The sequence below is a fragment of the Crocodylus porosus genome, unplaced genomic scaffold (genome assembly GCF_001723895.1).
Source record: "Crocodylus porosus isolate Cpor-Errol unplaced genomic scaffold, CroPor_comp1, whole genome shotgun sequence".
Classification (NCBI taxonomy): Eukaryota; Metazoa; Chordata; order Crocodylia; family Crocodylidae; genus Crocodylus; species Crocodylus porosus.
In genome coordinates, this window is record NW_017728931.1 from 86423295 (window position 1) to 86445909 (window position 22615).

At 38.8% G+C, this 22615-nt stretch overlaps 1 protein-coding gene across 2 annotated transcripts in view; it reads right to left on the reverse strand.

Moving 5' to 3' along the window:
- The window catches only part of SLC16A7 (solute carrier family 16 member 7), a 155003-nt gene that overhangs the window by 40601 nt on the left and 91787 nt on the right, over positions 1 to 22615 (reverse strand). Inside the window, exon 2 of one of the 2 annotated variants that reach the window (XM_019543323.1) lies at positions 21953 to 22195. In XM_019543323.1, the coding sequence (XP_019398868.1) occupies positions 21953 to 22166 (214 nt within the window). In that variant the 5' untranslated portion in view covers positions 22167 to 22195. Of the gene's footprint in view, positions 1 to 21952; positions 22196 to 22615 lie in introns of those variants that run through there. The other variant, XM_019543324.1, reaches the window with a different exon arrangement.

Genomic DNA, 22615 nt, shown 5'->3' on the forward strand with positions numbered 1-22615 from the left:
CTTCCAACCCTAGAAACTATGAAACATTCTCTATCTCCCAGAAAACTGCTCTAATGCTCATTTTATGATTTGGGTGATGGTGGCTGCTTTCAAGTATGCTAGAGACTGACATTTTTAAGAGTGGTCATAGAGGGATGCATCAGAGAAGCCTCACTTGTGCATTTTCAGGTTTTAAATGTATAAGGTGGAATGGATGTGTACAGTGCCCTCAGGAAAGTCCTAACCACAATATGAGGCCACCATGGTGTAGATATGCTCTAAGTTACTATGCTGAATTCACATGTGAGTGCCAGAAAAAATGGTTACCAAACCTGAACAATGGGTAAAGGTCTAAAGTACTTGTAGACTGCTGTCCATACATTGAAAATGAGAGCCTTTATATAACATGAAAACATGCAAAAAGAAGCCATTTTAAAACAAAACTTGGGTATGGGATTAATTGGCTAACATAGACATGTTCAGTATTTAGAGATGGATGCCCGAGTACTGTAACTGTTAGAATTGAATCACAGGTTTGCCTCATTAGTACTGGAGAGGTGTATAAACTTGTACATACGGTGATACACTTCTTAAATCTAAACAGCACACTTGGCAACTACAGTGTTAGCTTTTCAGAAGCTGTTGATGCTGCCAATTGTTCAAACTAGCAACTGATATTTTCCTGTTTCCCATTTCAAATCCTCTAATAAAAATGTAACTGATTCATATTGGATTAAAAGATGTTCTCAAATAGATTATTTTATATTTTACCTACCTGAGGAAGGCATAATTGAACTACTAGAAAAGAGAACTGATGCCTACATTTTTGTTTCCATCTGTGTGTTTTTGCAAAAGAATAAAATCAATGTTAGCAAGGTCAAAATACCAGCCTAGATCCTCATCAGATATAAATCAGCAAAATCTATTGAACTCAAAGCTGGACCAATTTCCATTAGCTGAAGATCTAGTCCATTGTCTTTGAATTTACACTCTGTTGATTAGAAACATATTTTACAATACCACAGAAGAGATTATATGTGCTTCTTTTCAGCACCCAAGATTGTATATGTGCAAATGCAGAATGTTATATTAATGTAATCATGCCAGCATGAGTGCTTTCATTTTTCTTAGTGAATACTTAAAATGGGCAAACTGACAAAAGCAGAAAAACAACAAAAAAATCTGATATCAGATGACTGAGGATCTTTGTTTTTTCAGACAGCTTAAAAATGTGACCAGGGCATACTGATGGAGTCCCTTTAATAATGGAATGTTACTTAAAAGTTACACTAATTATTGTTCCTTTTGGATCAAACAAGACATGAAGCAAGGTAACTGTTAAGGACCCTATATGACTCATTCTCTCCTGAGATCTCTGTGGTATCAATAATATTTTAAGCTGGTGTTTTCCAGCTTAAAATGTTTGAAAAAAGGTAACTAAGAACAGTTTCTTTCTTTCTACGAAATAATCTTACCTTCCTCCTTCAAATCGTTTTGCAAAAAATTTGGATAATTTTGCGTTGCTAGCCTGAACTCTAGCATGGCGCCTTTACTAAAACCTGAGCTTCTAAGAAATCAAACATTTAAGAAAGTCTACACTCTCACCCCTCCCTCACACACATCCACACACTGTTTTTATCTTATCTTCCTGTTCTTTTCTCTTCTCTCCTCTATTCATCTGTTTCTCTCTCCTGTCAAACTTATTATAGAGTGTTTAAGCATAATGCACACTATTAAGAGGTCTGATAATACCATCCCATCCTGTAAGAGGACAGTTAGTGAGGACAGATACAAAACATAACACATTTATTCTGTAAACAAAATGTGGACATGTATGTGGGAATGGTTTCCATACCTTGCGTGCCATGATTTCCTTCTATATTTTTCCCTACTGGAATTTATCCTAAACATCATGTATATATGATCCACCCAAGTTTACTCATTATATATCATGGGTGCATTCAGATGTGCAGGTACATGTGGTTTGTGGCACCGCAAACCTCTTTGCTGCAAAATTGCAGTGTGGGACCCAAATGTGCTCCCGGGATTTCCCAGTAGCAAAAAAACAAAAACAAAAAAGAGCGCAAGAAGTGGTACAACGCATATGCAGCATGTGCACATGTGCACCGGCACACACAGAAGCTGGACTGTCCAAGCAACACTCTGGCTGCTGGCCAGGTCTTTGTGTTGCTCAACATGTGCCCCTGCTGCTCCAAGCCACTGGGCAAGTCTGTTTGGAATAGCACTGGTGCTGACTCCAGCATCCAGCTCTCTCCGGCTGAAGAGCTGGGAGGTGGGCAAGGGCAGTTTACCCATTATAAGAAAATCTGTCCCACAATGAAGTACATGGCACATCTCAATACCTTAAAGCAGGGGTCAGCAACCCCTGGCATGTGTGCCAAGCATGGCACGCAAGGCCATTTTGCTTGGCACACCACCACCAGCCCGGGCTCTAAGCAGTTGCAAACCTCTGGTCCAGGCTCTGGCATGTTGTCACTCTGGCACCTTCTAAGGTAGACACTGTGTTTTTTTTGGCACTCTGGCCAAAAAACATTGCCTAGCCCTGCTTAAAGCCACCTATCTTTTAGTTAAGTGATTGTGCAAGACCATCAGCTAAAATAAAAATAATAATTTCTAGTCATCATGGTTACAGAGGAAACATGGTGAGTGTATCCCTATTATTTCAAAATCTAAGATTCAAAAACAATCCACATTTGTTAAAACTTTTTAATTTAATAATTTTAAAGCCAATTTCATTATGAAGGGAGGGAGACATCTCTCATGATTTTTGAATGCTCAGGACAAGCAGTTCCCTGAACTTCATATCTGTTTATAAATGACTAGTCATGCAGAGCCAAACATGTGCTTGGCATTTGTGCTTTAGTGAGCAAGCACTTTCAGGCTGTTCCAAGGTCCTCATCAGAAATAAGTTCATGCATCAGGTTTGCATTAAAACATAGTATTGCCCTTTGAAATTGTGCAAGCCATTATGAGTATTTTTAAAGACATGCACACTCTCTTGATTTCTGCCAAAGAGGGAAAAAAAGCAGAGCAGCTTTTCATGGGTGTGTTCGAGCTGTGAGCTTGTTTTCTTGGGTCACATGGCATTTTTTTCCTCTGAATTGGCCAATTTTACTCATTGTTCATATGCTGCAGAATCAGCTGAAGCCACTGTGACTTTTTTTGTCTGTGCAGAAAATCTGTTTCCATTCATTAATATATTTCCATAAGAAGTCCAAATATTGCACATAAGAGCTGTTAAAAAAGTGAGTTCAAATAGCCTAAAATGGATACAGTGGGAAAGGAAAATATAGTCAGAGAGATGGGCAAGGATGTTTTAGTATCTGAGTTTTGCCTGGACCAGAAAGGCAATGACAATTTGTGGCATATTCTAGCCCACTGTATGCAATGGAAGACCTGGCCCAATATTCAAGATCTTCTGAATATTAAGAAAAAACAAGATAAAATCTGGTCATGCTGGAGAAAAAACAGTGATCTAGCACCATCTTACTGAAGTTCATGGCAGAATTTGTTCAGCTTTTGAAACAGGCATATTTTTTATGTGACATCAAGAAATAAAACAACCCATCACTGGCAGAAACCTTATTCTTCATGATCTAATGCAAAGCGGCTTACTTCTAATGGTTCCCATGCATCATAAATTCAACATAAATTAGTGGCCATTAAACCACAGGCTTCTCATGGTTTATATTACAAATGCTGCCTAGACATCAGGCATTATTGGAACCACCTTTCATCTGAAGAGTTATGTTGATATTTCTCAGCCAGAACATATTAAAATGATCCGTGAAAATATACTACCTTTTTCAAGGATTTAACAAGTGTGCTTGTGATAAGAATACTATTTAGGTTTACTAGTAATGAAATGATTTTCTTTGTGAAGGGAGAACTGTTTCCCAAGCAAGATAGAACATGCTACAATGAAGAATGCCTGGTCAGTAACCTGAGCGAGCCATACTTAAACAGTATGCCACTTACATAGTAATCAGTAGTGATAAAGTATTCCTTATTTATTTATTACAAATTTTTTTTTTTTCTTTAATCCCACACACATTTTGTTTATTCCTAGTTGTAGAAATTCTTTATTCTGACCTGCACTTGGATAATTATTATTTATATTCATAAAAAGCACGTGTTAAAAAATCCGAAATCAGAATGCCAATGGTTTACACCTCTCAATGTGGCCTGTGGAGAATCTGCAGCATATTTAGATGCTGGTTGTTAAGTGTAAAGTATTTTGCTGTTGTTAACCAGCAGGCACAAATGGTGTGACATTCACTCTGTCTCAGAGAAAAAAAAAAGAAGCCCAGATTTCAGAATTTTAGACCTTGCAAATGGAGTGTATTTAATTAAGGTTGCGTTAAAAATCCCCTCAGCGGAACATAGAAAAAATAAGATACGTCTACATGGCATCCTACAAGAGACCAGACATGGCACTGAGAAATAAACTCCCTTCACTTGTGGCCACTCCGCATATGCATAGATCTGAAAAGCAAACCAGTCTGCAGAGCCCAAACTGCACCCCAGCACCAGGCTCAGACTGTCGGACTCAAGTTCTGAATTGAGAGAATCTGAGCATGATCCTGGGGCGCATGAATGAGGAGCCACCTACTCTGCAAATTTACAAGCTTGAGTGCTTGCAGTGCTCATGATTGGGTGAGGGTTATATTTCAGCAGCCTCTCCAGTCTTGCTTGGAACACATACAATCAAGGATTAAGGTCTAAATTTATTACAGTAATGAGAGAAAAAAAGCTGAGCTGCCACTTTTTACCCTACATACAATTGAAGCCTTATTCCCTCTGTCCCATGCATAGCCAATGCACTCAAGAAAAGAGAAATCACTGGTATCTACTATAGCATCATCTCTTGATCTAAGGTACTTATGTAGATGGGGCAACATTTGTAGATTTTTTAGAAAAATGTTGTGTTGATTGACCAAGTTGCTGAATTCAGTGAAAAGTTTTTATCTCCAGCTTCCCGTAAAAAGCACCATTTAAACCATTTGAATTATTGAATATATTGCTTCATTATGCAAAATAATTTATCTGTATTTTCCATTTTATAGCATTAATTTGGAATCAATTTCTATACTCTTAAATACATTTAACATAAAAACCCTAAAGATAAAACAATATGTTTTATTTTAGGTTACACAACTTATTCAGTCAATAAATAGCCTCACAATTTTCAACTGTATATTTTTTTTAGAGCTAGGTAAAAACTGTAATTAGGATCCCATGCATAATTCTGGCATTTCAAAATTTCTTTTCATTCCAAATTTGTAAAAATGTTGAAATTTCAAAATATTCCATAAAATAGAACTAAACAATTTGAATTCAGAAAACTCCAAACATTTCTGACATTTTAATTTTAAGCAAAACATTTCAGAAGTCTCCAAATCTAACTAATTTCATTTCACATCATTGCAACATCTTGGCACATTGTCTTAAACGAGCTGGCATTCAGGAGCATGATGACCTGAAGTACTGCTTGGCTGGACTACAACACGTGTAGCCAGTGTTACATGATTCCCATGATACAGTTCCAAACACCTCAGTTAAAGAGAATACTTGTACTGTATTATGGTGGAGAGTTTTCCAGGGGGTCCAGTCTATATGCCAGAACTAGTTTTTAGTTTTTCGATTATGTTAATTTATATGGGGGTGGAGAATCCCCACTTCCAACCTACTCTAATATTTGAAACCCTTGTAGTTCCAGGTTATTACCAACCATTTTTGTCACACCAGCTTTCTGTATCACCTCAGTACTTGACCAGAAAAATTCAAGAGTAATCAATGAGCCTGATTCTACTGTAAATTGCACCAGTGTTCAACTGTAAAGTTTGTTTAAACTTACACCGACGTAAGAGAAGAGAGAGCATAGAGCTAACATGCAGAATATGCTCAGATTCTAATTCTAAATACACAAGGCATTTTGCTAAATAGCTCTGATTTCAATGTAAGAATAAAATGTATTCTAGGCAAGAAAGAGTTAATCAGGTAACCATTTCTGTACTTAACTATAATATTGAGAAGTAAGCTTCCAATAAAATCAAGGAGGAGATGTCCATATTTAACAAAACTCCTTCAATATATTGTCCCTTTCTAAAAGAAATGTCCTGCATTTTCCTAGACTTTAAGAAAAGAATTATGCCACTGCTATATTTATTCTAAGTAAATATACTACGACTACTACTAATAATTAATGGTTTTATGATTAGTGGGTCTACACGAGACACTTTACTGCTCTTATTGTGAGTAAAACTTGCTACCTGCAAATGCAAGTAGCAAATTTATTTGTGATTAGTGACTGCACAGGAGCATTCACGAAAATGCCTGACTGAGAGCAAATGTGCTCCTGGTCAGCCAGGCAGCAGGTGGCGTGAGATTTCTCCCTGGCCCTGGAGCTGTCTGCTGCTGGGGTGGACTCTGCCACCAGAGACCAGGTGGGGACTATATCCCCCTACCCTGGCAGCAGGGAGCTCCCAGCCCCCGCCGCTCCAAGATCATGATTGGGGAGCAGGGACTGGGAGATCATTCTCTCCCAGTGCCAGCTCCGCAGTCATGGAGCCAGCACTGGGAGATCTTTACCTCCCAGCTTGATCCCTGTGACCATGGAGCTTGGGCTGGGAGATAAGGATCTCCTGGCACTGGCCCTGCAAACACAGAGCTGGGAGAGAAGGATCTCCCAGTCCCCACTCCCTGCTTGCAGAGCTGGGGCTGGAAGCTCCCAGCTGGAGAGCCTGTTCCCTGGCTAGTTGTTTGATTGTGGAGCTGGGCGGGGAACAGGTGTGGAGCTAGGCATGAAACGGGCTCTCCAGACTGTTAGCCACCCAACTCCGCAATAACGGTGCTTGGCAGGGAACAGGCTCTCCAGCCCCCTCCCCGCAATCATGCAGCAGGAGCTGGGAACTGTCCTGGTCAGGGGCAGTTCTCAGCCCCATGCCCCAATTGGGCAACTGCGACATGGAGCTTGAAAGGAGCTGCAGGGGAAGGGCAGGTCCCAGCCCTCTGCACCAATCAGCTAGCAGCAAGCCCCCAAGTGGGTGGGAATTCTTTGGCAGCATTCCCAGCTAGCTCACTGCTAGCTGCCCCACTGGCAGACAGAGGCAGAGGGCTGGGACCTGCCCCTCCCCTGCAGTTCTTTCCAAGTCCTCTTCCTTCTATCAGGGAGCCAGGACCAGGAGCTACCTGCTGCCAAGGCAGGGGGCATTGTCCCCATCTGGACTCCAGTGGTGGAGCCTGCCTTAGGAGCAGCCAAGCCCCCAGGGGCAGGGAGCAATGTCCCAACCCCTGCCAGGAGATGGCTGTCTCCTGGCCCTGTGCTCCCTGCGAGCCCCTGGACTAGCACCCAGGGGAAACCTAGAGCTATCCCTGGATGCTGCAGGGGGGGCAGTGTAGGGTCAGTGGAGGTGGCAGCACATTGCTGCCATGAGCAGCAAATCTTCACCCAAGTCCCTGCATGTGTAGACACCTGCCTGGGAGCATTTACCCATCAGTCAGCATTTACTCCTGAGTCATATGTATATGTAGACACACCCAGTAATGCTAAGCAAAAAATAAGTCCAGCGAGTCTATTAGATAATGTGAATATTTAAACTTTTCGAGTACTTTCTGGACTTAAAAATAATTAATTTTCAAGACATAAGCCCTGAATCAGTGAAAGCAAAATTAAATGCAGAGGTAAGTTTAGCAGTGATTTAGTCCTATATCAGAGAGCTTGAGCAAACTGTTATCTAAATAAAAGGTTTATTCCATCTTTGCTGAAATAGAATAAATGTTAGTTATCAATACTTTTTTAAAAATGTATTTATATTTTATTTTGGAGAGAAGATTTTATGTATGTGTATATATACACAAACACAAACACATACACACAAACATTCACATATATACACACATGCATATATATAGATATATATTCACAAACACACATGTATATGCACACACAGTGTACATATATATATATGTGTGTGTGCATACCCACATACAATATATGTATGCATATAAATATTTATAGCAATTTAATATAAATTGTAATGTATTGCCTTGTAATTTAATAGTGGGATTAAATAAACAATACATCACCTACATTGTTGTAACCACTTGTACGCACACACTTATATTGCCTTTAAAGAAAGCTAACTTGAAGTTGCTTCCCTCTCAATGAAAGACAAGTAAGTTAACGTCACACTACTTTCATGTACAATATCGTAAGAATGTACAGGTAGGCATTTACCATGGAGGAGCTGATGGAACATAAATGCCATTTCTCATTTACCTTGTGGTAACTTATTTGCATGCCCAATCCTTAATAGAGGAAGGGGCCCAGCATTCTTTATCTTTCACTGAACTCAGTGAAGAAGTTAGAACAGGGTAGCACCTTAGGGACTAATGGGTTCAGAGAGGCATAAGTTTTGGGGACAACAACCTATTTTACTAGATGCTAGCCTATTGCTTATAAAAGCTGAGGCTTCTCTGAACCAGTTGATCTTTAAGGTGATACCCTACCCTGCCTTCTTCTACACTTCAGACTAACAGCTAACTCTCTACTCACTGAAGTCAACAAAGTTATACTGGTGTAAAATGGATGCAAGGCCTTAATTCTGAAAAAAAAAAGGCACATGGCTGACTTTAATCATGTGAGTAACCCATCATAATTTTAAGTAAATAGAATTACTTATGTATTTCCTATTAAGCACATGCGTATCTGTTTCTGGAATTAGGGATATAGTAAGCTCAGTGTGAGGTCCATATACTGGGTTCTGTCCCAGACAGCTATATTGCCTTCCTTTAATATCAGCATAACATTTCTGGCAAAAAGTGTAATTCATCAGCATGAGTGCAAATAGCTGCTCCCTTGTTTGATTTTCTCTTTTTACCTCTCTCATTTTTCTCAGTAGAACCTTATTCTCCTCATAAGTGGCATCATTCTTGCTCACTAATGCCCTCAAAATTTTATGTTACTCAATCAAAAGTTTCAAGATAGCAGTTGCAGTATTTCCATCACTTTTGGACTTGACTAGTTTTTGCAGAAGGATTCTCTAGCACCCTTCCAAGTAACCAGCAACTTATGAATGAATGTAAAGCTTTTGGAAAGTATCACCATTTTAATCAGATGTGTAACTATGGATGTAGGTGCTTAACCTTAGGTACTTGCATCAGAAAAAAGTGATGGCAAGGATTAATTGTGCCATTTATGAATAGCTCAGCAGCAGGAACACTACAGAGCAGAACAGTTATTTGTGTTGCTCAGGAAGGAATTCTGTCTTAAGGAAAATTCTGGCTTGATCACTTCATCATGTGCCGTAACTGTGCCAATACTGTCCTGAGGCTGTTACAAAGGGGCCTTGAAAAGAAACAACAGGAAATAATCCCTGTATTTCCAGGAGTACAGAGACTACAATAGAGTTTTCATCTTATGTGGGTAGTGCAATGGTACAGTGCCTTCCCTAACGTTAAAGACTGGGCACATTCTGCCCCTCATAAAAGAAACAAGGGGAAGAAGATAAAGTCCAAGCTATATAAGTATTTCCACAGTAATTAAAAATCTTGTAAGGGAAGAAAAATAAATCTCATTCAGTTCCTTTCCATTTCTGGAAAGACAAAGAAAACAACTAATAGAACTACAAAATGTAAGTGTTTCTGACCATCAAAGAACTGGCCCTGCCAACTGATACTGAGTTTATTAAGGAAATATTTGGGAAATTTGCTGCATATAAACAGAAATGTCTTCAAATCACACAGTAAGCAGATGTGATGACAGGTCCATAGATTTCAAGCTTCAGCCAATAAATCAAGTACTATATAGTGTAAACCTGGCAATTAATCTGAATGAATCAACCGCTATGTCCACTTGTGCTATTTTTAGTAGGTGACATGCTCTATGGAAATTATATTAAAATAAATTATATTTGTAAAGAACTGCTGCTCTGTGAATAACTTCTTCATAAACAATTTGCCAGGATTTTTAAGTCAATGGATAACTTTATGGAATTCCAAGAATTTGTGATGGCATGAAAACTAGCATCACAGGTAATCATAAGTGATAAAGCTGTGGGAATGATGGAGAAACTTCATGGCATAAATTGTGACCGGTAGCAGCAGCATGGGATGGACTCACTGTACCAAGAAGCTCTTTCTATTTAAAAAAAAAAAAGATTTACAGAAGTTTACAGTGAGCAGAGGACTGTGCATTAGATAAGGCAGAGGTTCCCAACCACCGGGCTGTGACCTGGTACCGGGCTGCAAAGGGTTGGTTGCCGGGTTGTGGCACAAGATCCCACTTGGACCCCACCTGGTGGCACTCAAATGCAGGATTAAAGCTGGGTAGTGGGGCAGCCCTGGGAGGGAGGCAGTCAGCTACATGCACAGTATCCTGCTCTTGTGCTGGTCCACAGTATAAAAAAGGTTTGGAACCACTGAGATAAGGGACAAAAGACAGGGTAACCACCAGAAAAGTTTGCCAATATAACTATATGCAACACCGGTAAAATACTGCTGGCATAGATTCAGCTGGCACTGATAAAACAGTGCTTATGGTAGCACACCTCATTTTGTTTATACCATTAAAAAACCAGTTTTGCATGATTGGAGCAACAACAGAGCTTTATGCTGGCAACTCTTATGTCATTCTTCATGCTCCTGACTTACAAACTAGTGTAGAAAACATTTATACTGTAGGCCTTGGGATTTAAGAGATTTGGGCTTTCTGATTTTGGCAAAGACATCCTGTGGCCTTTTGGACAAACTATTTAGGCCCAAATTCACAAAGGTATTTAGGTCCTTTATTCTTATAGAGGCTCCTAAATTTCCACTGAAGGGGGTCTGTCCCTCAGTCTCTCTGGGTGTGTCTAGATGAGAAACTAAAAGCGCAGTATACTAATTCTACTGCATATTAGTGCATCACAGTGAAAGCCATACTAATGCACAGTAGAATTAGTTTACTGTGCATTAGCATCACTTAAAATATGAGCTCCAGTGCTACTGTGCAGTAGTGCTGATTCCCATGCATTTAGTACCCTTTGTTATTACAGGTACTGTAGTTAGTACCTGTAATTATGATACATTAATGCATGTGTAGCTGTGCCCTATATCTCCCAGTTCTTAAGCAGTAAAATGAGCATAATATTTTCTTTCTACTACTTCTTATCTGTTTTATGGACTTAGATTGCAAGGTCTCTAGAGAAGGAACTGTCTTATAGGCCAGGTACACTTTTACCAGTATAAGTAATTGGAAATAGGTCTATACCTGTAACAGAACAGAAATTTTGAACAAACAAAAATGGTTTATACCCATAACAGAAGTTTGGCACAGACTAGTTTAAAAATGGTGGAATCCAGTCTAAGATTTGTGCCCTGTCCCCCTTTCTCCAAAGGGCAAATATGTGTTTTGTTCACTATGGAACTAAACTATGCTGCTTACAGAAAACCCTCTAACTTAGATTGATTCTACCTCAGGCTTTCTGAATGTCTGTACATAGCCTTAGTGAACAACACCTAGCACAACTGAGCCCTGATCTCATGTGAGGTCTCTAGCTGTCACAGTCACACAAATAATAACAACAGCAGACACTTGACAAGAACAGTTAAAATGCAAACTTTATAAAAACTTTAAATGCACTGAATAATAAATACTTCAATGTTTTATGCAGAGAAATGGGAAAAAAGCACAATATACACACAAGTTATCAAGAGGAAAGTGTTATAAGGAGTGTTTGAATTAAGTGAAGATACCAACATTTTTTTTTGCATAGTCTACTAGTTTAATCACATTCTTAGATTTTCTTGTCAAAGCTAGCATATTTCATAATCTGAATTAATGTAATGCAAATCAGTAATACAAATGCTTCAGTGCTTTTGACCAGGAATAGCCCTCCAAAATTTATAGAGAAAGAAAAACAGATTGGTCAAGTTTCCTATTATTTGTTTTAAATTTGGGGAGAAAACAAAAGAAGCAAGTTGTTTTGTTTTTTTCTGAAGAAGTAGCTCTAACTGACCATTTGGTCCAGAGAAGCTTAGCACTGGCAAAGCATGAATGACACAAGAGAAGGATTTGATTGGACTGAGAAAAAAATTGTATCATATATTGCATGTAATCTCTGCACAGGGCATATAAAACAGTTAATTAATTACATTAATTGTTATAGTTGCCTCAAAAGCATCTTCAACACTGTCTGACTGTTTGAGTTTGAAGTTCTTTTAGTACCTCTCTCTCACTAATAAGCTCATGCTCTCTTCACTCCCATAGCAACTGCATAGTCATAAAACTTTGAGAACTACAGTAGAAGCCTTCTAAAAAATAGTAGCCATTTGACTCTAGCTTTGAAATACCTTACAACTGGATCTTAGTTCAACTCTGTTCTCCTGGAATATACTCTTCAAAAATAAACACATAAATATTTCTTACATGTCCAAAACAATGGACTGTTAAATTTTACAATAGGTTCTTTGTGAAGTGTTACGTTTATTATTTCATTTACTGTGGAAATACTAATACAATGGCATACACAGCATGACTAGATAGTCTTTTCCTTCCCCACAATATTTTTTCAATATCTGCGTAAGTATCTCATGATTCCCAGTAGTGCTACACCATTGTTTTTCAGTCTCTTGTGTCCATGACACATGTATCAAAAATATAATCATTGCATGATCCACTGATATGGCAAACTTCATGGAACTGAGCCAATATTATTAATATAGACAAAATAAGCAGTCTTACATCAAACCTTTATAAGCTGAACTCACGTATCAAAGAGGACAGTTTGTCCCTTGATGTTTATCTTTAACAAATCCCTAACTGTACTCTATGGTGATTTATATGTTTTATTATTTTTCACTGACTGAATTACTGAAAAGTGGAATGGAGAAAAAGAACTTAAGTTTTCAATAAAAAAAGGCTGCTGGTATTTCTTGTTTTGCTACCACATGCTCAGCTAACATAGGTAAAGGTAAATGTGTCCAGTTTATAATCCACTGTGGCCCATTGGGGCAGCACTATTTTTTTTAACCTCAGCAAGAGAAGGTGGTGATCTGGCTAGCACCATGCTCTGACTCAACTAAGAAAACAAAACAAAAAACATTAAGGCAAGTAAACTTGTTTAAGGGACATAGTAGCTTTTTTTGATAACAATTAAAATAATCCATGTCGTATATATGGGCTTTAAATGCTTTCAATAATTCATACCATGTCCATGTTGATACCATACATGAGCGTGGACACTTGGTTCCCCACCGTTAGTTGTCCCCCCCACACCCCTACAGTTTGTGCCACTGCTAGTTGTTCCCCGGGTATGCCTGTGCCACACACTTTCTGATGCATGGCAAGTTACCCCAGCTAGGGTAGGGGAGACTGGTGCCAGCACTGGGCTGGCACTAGCAATCTCGCCTAGGGTCCTAGGAGCCTCCTGGGGCTGCAGCAGTGGCGATCCTGCCACCCAAAGTCTGGCCAGCAGCTGGACTGTAGCTCCAGCTGGCCAGGTTCTGGTTTTGAGTGGTGTGCACTGTTAGTGCATATGCTGCTCCGCTTTTTTTTTGCATGGTATTTTTTTACTCCTGCATATCCAGGGGTCAGAAAAAAACAACCCATGCTGCTTGCAGAGCAGAAAACAGCTGAATGTGTGGAATGTGACACCACAGATGTGTTTGCAGGGCCACATACCGCATGGCCACACTCGTTTGGATGAGGCTGTAATATTTGACCTGAAAACACATTGTGTAATAAGCACCATATTGTTCTTTATTGTGTATGGGTTTGGATTTCCATTATAGGGGTTTGTTTGAATAAGAACGAATTATGCATCATCTACCATATTATTCTGATTATAAGTTGATCCTGTATATGTTGGACCTACATTTTCAGGTTCTATTTCAGGGGAAAAAAAACATTTTTTCCTCATGTGTAAGTCAATGCCAATATATAGACTAGTAGTTAAGGAACTGTCCCAAGGAGCGAACTCAATTCCAACAGTTCACCCCTGTCCAGAGGGCACTTTAACCTCTATTTACTGCTTGGTAACCACTAAGCCATGGCACAGAATGCCTTCCAACCCTGCTCTTCAAGTTGGCACATTATACTCTATATTTAATATTATGGGCTAAAATGGATAGACAGCAATGGAATAGTTTCTGCCTCACTGGGGGGCATGGACAAGAGTCAAAACTCAGGGCTCCCTGTCTTTCTAGGCAACATTCATCTCACTAAGTCACCCTCCCTCTGGTTTTTTCTCCTCCTGGGGCCATATTTCTTCCTCTTCTGACTGCTCAGTCAGCTTCAAAAGGCATTTACTTAACCAGGTTGTCTAGTGGTCAGAGCCCTCTTCTGGGCCACACAACATTTAGGTTCAGACACCTTTGGGTGACAAAGGTCTAAAGCCTGGGCTTCCTTCTGTGGACATGAGCCCTTTCCACTAAACTGTAGGAATAAACAGTTGGAAAGCTGTAACCAGAGCTATGAATGTGTCCACTTACTTAAACATCAGGCAAGAATTGTTATGTGGAATCTAAACTGTACATGCGCACCAAAAATTGCAGTAAGGTGGCTGCTTATGAGCCAGAAAGATGCATAAAGGTGAAATAGAATTTAGCCTTTAATATCTTGAAATGCATTAGGAAGAAGTAATACCCTCTGCTGGTTTTCTAAGGTTTCTTTACTATGCAACTCTTTAAATTTAAGCTACTGTAAATTCATGTTTTTGTTATTCCTGAAATTTCTTTTCTTGTACTTATCTCAGTTTGTTAGCAAGACTCAGAATGCTCTTTTCCTGTATCACCTCATTATGACTTCTTTTCCTTAATCTGCAAGTCTCAAATTAACTTGACAAAGATGTTTTACATATATTTTAAACTAAATGTGAAGTATTCCCTCATGCCCATGAGGCATTTGGAAAGTTGATAAGTTCTGTTTTCAAGGACGCTTTAAATGAGGTTATTAAAATTCAATGTTCTGCATATTCTGATGGAGGAGAATAAAGGTTTGTCCCTGACAACATGGGACATAGGTCAATTCAGAAAAGTTTCTCAATCACCTTATTCATGTCCACTACATTTTATATGCCAGTCTTTTTAAAATCCGGGAGGATGGGGGGATATTTTCAGGTTCAACAAAAAAATTGCAGAAGCCTAGTTCTTGTGCAAAAGTTAAAAAAAAAAGCAAGCAAAAAAAAAAAGGAGCCATCTGTTGTTTGTGTTACATGGATTTCGCAACTGTCATTTCCATAGTGCATGCCATTTCATCTTCACAGCAATATCACTGAAACACCCACAGAGACAAAATCACAAATATTTTGAACATACCATACAAAATGTTATTTTTCTAATTAATATTTGACAAAGGCACTCTGAGAACTTGTCTATAGGTTACTTTTGAATTGTGACATCAGACCTTTAAAAGGAGGTGGTGCTATGTAAAAATACATAGAAAGAGACAGAAACAAAGAACTAGTATAATCTTTTTTACATTTGAAAAGCATATCAGATCTACAATCATTAATGAGTATTACTTTATTGACCACCTCTCACTGAGAGGATCTCAAAGTGCTTGTAAAATGACAAACCAAAAAAAAAAAAAATTCAGTTAATTTAAGCACTGAAATGTCTAATTCTCTGGGTAAAGGGTAGCAACTCCCAGGTTCTGTCTTGGAAGATGCTAATCCTTGAACTTGTACTGAAGTAAACACTGAGGTGATAAGAATTGAGGGCACTTAGCACATTTTAGGATTTAACTACAGCACAACTACAAACTACAGTGTTGTTTTGTTGTCCCTGAATCCAGCATCAAACCTACAGGGTCATTATTATGTAACCACTGAAATTACTCTGGAAAAATAGTAGGACAAAGGGTGGAGTCTTTCAGGCAAAACAAATGTTTTTTTCCCAGGGAAACACAGAAAATAAGACGTGTCTCACTAACTGCACTGTCACATGGGACTAAGCTGTATATCAAACAGCTCTCAGACTAGCAGCGATATCAAACTTCTGCTGCAGTCAGTAGGAATCATTCCATTGATTTTATTAGGAAGTGGACTACGTTTAAGGAGGAAACATTCTGAGGAGTCGTACAGAACTAAAGTGAGGTTATGACATATAGATACACACACATGCACACGCATATACAATTGCCTATGTGTGCATATGTGTGCATGTGTATACAAAAAACACTGTAACCACTAATGTATAAGCCCAAGAACAGCCTATGTCTTGGCCTGGAGTAAAATAAAGTTGGTGGTCTCAGTAGCAGTCCCTTGAGTGGGAGTCCATCACAAAACCATCACCCTTAATTTAATACAATTGACAGTTTCTACTCAGGAGAGGCAGAAGAATGAGTTTCCATGGATACTGAAATACTGCTCTTCTCCAGAGAGGATGATTCTTCTAAGTAAGAACAGAGAGCATGGGCTGAACAATATACAGAGCTCTCACTGCCATTGACTACCCAACACTTATATACTATGACAGCAGAATTAGCAACTTAATAATTTTTAACAAGCAAATACAAAAAATAAAAAGGAATATAATATGAAATCCCTTTTAAAAGTATGAGTATTCTACCAGATTGAAGAGGAGTGGGGGGAAGGATTTCATATTGATTTGATTTATCAGACTTGCCACCTCTACTTAGTGCTTTCCTAATGGGGTGAACATGGTGCTTGACCTATTTGCTGGAATTAACCAGGACTCCAGGAGACCATATGGATTGCCAGATGGCCTGCTATAATTTAATGCCATTTATTCTAAGTATGAAGTAAGTGATAAACATAATTAACATTCTTTTAGCTCCTTTTATTAGTTCTTTTTTTTCAGACATTGAAAGTAAGTTAATACCTTGTTACTGAGACACAGATGCCAGCTAATTACTGCAAGAGGCTGCAGCCTGTAAAGCAAGGAGCCTCTCCATAGATTCCAGCTTATTCAATGACCCCAATGCAATGATTAATAGGTTGAATGCTAAATTGTAATGAGTATGACAGATCTTAGATGCTTTTCAGGTTACCTTAATTAGCAGAATGATGAACACACCGAACCAGTAACATTTTAGATGTACCTACTGCACTTCATAGTAAGCAATGTACCTTGTATCTTATAGTTGTCATCTTATTTCACATCACAATATATCAACTGCTAAGAAATTAAACATAGCTATATGTTCAGGTAGTAGAATGATAAAATGATTTCCTTCTAAAATGTTTTCTAATCATTATTTCATAAACTCCTAATAAATTACCTATTTTTAGAAAGTGGTTATACAGCAGGTGTGGGTTCAAAGCATATTTATAGTAGGTAAGGTTGCCTATTGCTATCATTTTAAAACTGTATTTCCATGAAAAGATATCACAATACTTGTGCAGAGTTTTCTTTGCTAACAATATTTAGTGATGTAAAGGTCAGTGTACATTACAATTATTCTGTAACCTCTCATTTTGATGTACGGATAAAATTAGGACAGTGTTACTCTTTTAGCCAAAAAAAGACTAACTAAAATAAGCATTATCATTAAATTATTTGTATTTGTTCATATCATAATTGAGCACTCACACTGCTGAATAGCTATAAGTAGCTAATAATAATAAAGGGATACATTTTGGGATTATGAAATTGATGGTGTAAATTAAATGTTGATCAGAGATTAAAAACTTAATTAATGTTTCAGGAGAAACTCTCCTTAAACATTATTGCTGTGATCAAAGGGGCAATTTAAAACAGACTCTGTGCTCCTAGGAGGCCCTACACAGAAGGTACAGCTCATGCAGGGGGAAAGCAAAATTAGCTTTGAAACACCTTTACACCTCCCAGATTCTTCACAGTCAGGGTGCCAGTACAAGAGCCTCCCCAGCTGAGTGTTCAGCAGTACAAACCAATATTGCCACTTCATTTCCTGCCCTACCACTGCCCTTCAACATGGCAGAGGGCTCTGAGGTACAGTGATAAAAAAAGGTAGGCCTGGTACCCCAATCTTACACTGTTGCTGTACTATGGAAATTTTTTTCCAGGATTACTGCATCTCCTTTTAACCTCTCTGTCCTTTTGAACTGATTGATGCTGACATCAGAAATCTGCCTGAGTCTGAACCACACCTATTTTTATGGCAATAGCATAGCAAGAGTCAAAATCTTATTGGACATTGATATAGGTAACAAAAGTATCCACTGACACTGGTAAGAATAAAACATGTTTTGAGACTAGTATAAGGATAGAAACTTACTGGTCAAAATGAAAGAGGTCATGTGAAGTTTATAAAACCTGATGTTTCTATATCATATTTTTATACAGATGGCACTTGTGACCGAAGGAAATATCTTCAATAATCCTTAATTGTGTGTCTTGGGGTGTCAAACTTACTTTGTGGCTTGGGCTAGATATGGGCCTCAGGGCTTCTTGCGGGCTGGATTTGGACCAGGGCACAAAGAAGATTCTGTGGTGGTGGAAGATCTGAACAGGAACAAGAGCAAGCTCCAGCTCTGGAATGGAGGACATGGTGGCATCTGCTCAAGCTCTGCTCCAGCTCTGACTCCAGCCTGGGACATGTACCAGGGGCTAGTGGACAGTTAGGTAGGGCTGCAGCAGTGGCCGTTGGTGAAGCAGCTGGGGGATAAGTGTGGTTGTGTCAGCTCTCACTTGTCTTCCTACTGCTGAATGCTGTTCAGTGGCTTCCCCAGCTGAGCTCAGGGTTCCTCTTAACCTAAGGAATACTCTGAACCCATGTGTCCCACTTTCAAAGTAACTGTTTCCACTACTAGACTAGTATATAAAAAGCAGATTACCCTTCCTCCTGATTGCATTTTTATAATGAGTGAAGTTTACTCTGTTCTTGGTAAGGAACAGGAGCACATACAGGAGAGGAATCCAAATAGAAAGAGTTGTTTTCATTGAAGCCCTGACAGAAATACTAAAACCTCTCCAGAGTTTAGGCACCTGTTTGCTGACAATATGTGTCTTCTGGGTCACTCATCTCAGCTGCCTACTTCTGATGTTATACTAAATATATAGCGGGTGAGATGCTTACCCTGAGATTTTTGATTCTATTCGGTTAGCCAGGAGCCTAAAAGTCAGACATCATAGTGCCTAATTAGGGGCCTCCTAAGTGGTGCTTTGATTTTGACTTCTTCTAACCCTAACAGTACTTATTCGGCTAAGGAAAGCCAAAAATATGGTTGTCTGGGAATTTTATTTGTGCACTAGTAATTTTATCCCCAAAGCAAGGAAAGACAGGTACCTGCAGGGTATCAAGGACTTGCTCTCCTATGATAATGCAGTACTGTTTTTCAGTATAAGAGTGGAATAATCATAAGATTCCACCTGAGACACATAAGAACAAAAGGTCTAATGGCTGAAAGGAAAGTCAAACAGGGAATAGATGTACACCTAATCCCACAGCTATGTCACTATCTTAATAACTTTCTAAATTTAGGCTTAACCAAGTAATATATGATATTAGAATTCCCAAGAGGACCTAAGCTCAATTCTCATTAGAGTGAGTGGAAGCCAAGAGAAAAGCTGGGTTATAGTTCAATGAATATTAAACATTTTGAAAAATGCTGTCATCCCAAGACTATCTGTGAATTTAGATCAACTATACCAAATAGTTTTAACTAAAAAGAAAGCAACTGGAAATTGGATTTCCTGAATTTTGGTGGTGCCATTCTTTTATTCACTGCCCAGTGGTTAAAGCACTCAGAATGTGAAATATCCTCAATTCTGTGAGGATTTGGATCTGCATAGCTCATTTCTCAAGTGAAGTCCCCACCGTCTGACAACAGCTTATTTTCCAATTGGTTGCTCCCAGTCTCTCCTGTTGACACTGTTCAAATTTGTATAAATAATTAAACATTCAGTAGTGTAGGACCTAGAATGCAGGTGTCTCATTGCTCAGGTGAATGTTCTAATCACCAGGCTAGACAGAAATTCTCACTCTCTCTTTCAATGGCTTTTTAAATATTTCATACAAGTGAAACAGCTCCACAGAGGGACTAATAAAAATGCAAATGCAAATACTCAGTGGCCAGGGGAAAAGGCTGGGTTCAATATTGGACTTAGGTACAAACAAGCTAAGTGCTGATTGACTAACTTGCCCCTGGAGTAGAATTCAGAATGCAGTTAGGCGTCTATACAATGCAAACACCGGGCACCTCAAAATAGCCACCTCTAAAAATAAACAAATAAATAAATAAAGATGAGTAGGACCCAGCTGAGAGCTAGTCAAGAGGAAATGTTTCAGTCTGTATTGTTTCTTATATTTCACCCCTCTATGGAACCTAACAGAGGGCTACTAGGATCCAGAGCCCATAATCTTTTTGTAAGGCTAGATGTCTCCAACTCTTTTAAAGAACTAAGCAGGACTCCCTATTTCTTTTTAAAACAGAAGAGGACATATTGTTGTTCACCTTTTATACAATGGCCCAGAGAATTTGAGACCAGTTTTAATGCTTCCTCAACCTGAGGGAGGACAAACCACACCCCACACCTCCCAGCAGTGTCCTAACCACTAAAGGATGGTGACACTGTGCCAGAGTGGAAACAAGACTGTAAGATCCATGGAGCTACAGATGGAGGCAACTGTTTAATGAATGCCATAATTACTAGACCACAATGATATTTGTTCTCTCTTACCATGCAAATCTTGTATTCTTTGGTGCATGTTGGCATAGCTTTGGTAAAAGGGCTACAGTACATACAACTCCCTACTTGTCTCAGCCTGGTGGTTAGATCCCTCTCTTGGGAGACAAAGTTTGAGTCCTCTAATCTCTCGGCAGTTCACTGAATCCAGGTTTCCCATATCCTTGCTGAGTGTCCAGCCCAGTGAGTTATATAAAGGATAAGCAGCAGACCTAGTCTAAAAGGAAGTGACAAAAAATGTACTTTCTGATGGGCTTGATCCTGAGGGTGTGTGTTACCCATGCTTCAAAAACACTCAATGGATTCAGCCCCTCAGGGGTCTTAGGGAAGAATTTTATTTTACTTTATATGCCTAAATGGCAGTCATGCAGCCATGTTAACTGTTGTTTTTGGCATTTATGCATTATTTATCATTCAGTTCTGCACATACTGCCCCCTACTACACATTACATACATTATGCAATTAACTGATTAATCTCACAATAAATTTTGACTGGCCACATGGGCAAAGTAAGACTTACCACACATGGAAAGTAACTATCAAGCAATTAACTAGTTAATCATGCAAGAAATTTAGACCAGCCACACATACAAAGTAATTATCACACTATAAAAAGGACTATCCCACTATAAAAAGAGCTAACCAGCTACAAAGTTAGTGCTTGAAAATGTGTAACAACTCTATATAGATGGTTTCTATCCACCTTTAATTTGAATGAGGCACCCACATACCCACTGAATATGCTCAGTAGGGCCTCACTCTGGCTAGCCAGATATGTGGTGTCTTGTACTTGCCCAGATACCCATGTACGGTTGGGTAAAATTGTAGCTGGGTAAAAACCCATGGCTAGCAGGTTTTAGATGGAGTAGGAAAAGGAGGTATCTTATGTTTTAGATCAGTAGCCTAAGGCAGGAAATGAGACCCCCAAATTCTAGACCCACCTCCATTACGTTTGAAACGCTATTATTTCTTTCTGGCAGAATTCTCACCACTGGAAAACTGGATAGGCATTACTTAGTCCTAACCTGACCAGCCATGAGTCCTGGAGCTGACATAAGTAAATAAATTAATCAAATCATTATTTTTATTCATTAGACCTTCTGTGTTTCTATTTTCTTTTCTTATATAAAGTGACAAAATTAGAAGTTTTTCAATCTTTGTAAGCACTTTTATCCTTAGTTTATTCTGCAATTTATGTCAGATTTTGTACAGATTTTCTCCCTTCATTTCTGACCTTAAATGATTAAATCAATATTTCTTCGGTTCCAGGTTTTACAATTTAAGACCATACGAAACCTGAAAAAGCTGTAATGTTTATAAGTTTCTCAAGTTCCTTACCTCCTGCATACATGACAGCCAACATAATTGATGATATCCAAGCTATTTCACTGTATGATGTGTGGAAGATTTCCTGAATCTCCTTGAAGAACACTGTGATGGCTTTTGGGAATGCATAGGAAAATCCAATGGAGATAAAGGCCCCAAAGACAACCACCCAGCCCCATTCTCCATCTGGGGGTGTACACTGTGGTGCTGTTGTTGCAGGTGGCATTTTCAAGCTTTGTCTGTTTTCCAACTAAGCTATAAAATGAAAAGCAGAAAAAAATACAGGTTTTTAATTTAGTACATTGCCTGTAGTAAGTAATAACAGACTTCAATAATAAATAGAATGTAGTATAAAGCACAATCATAATAACAAAACCGTAGAATTAATGGGAAGTCACAACATCAATGCTTAGGTTTAAAAAAAAAACTCACCCGCAAAAAATTAACAATAGTGACTTGGAGAATCACATTGGGTATGTTATAACTGTTACAGATCACTGATCCCGGTCACTGAGGGTTGTATGTTGTAATTAATCACTTATGGGAAAGTGACATTTTGGACTGTGCATGAATTGACATAGCTTTATTGTCTTCAGGAATGATCTACCATTTAAATGCTAGCACAGGTAAAAACAATACCAAAAACTAAAACTTTCCCTTAAAGCAAATGTTATA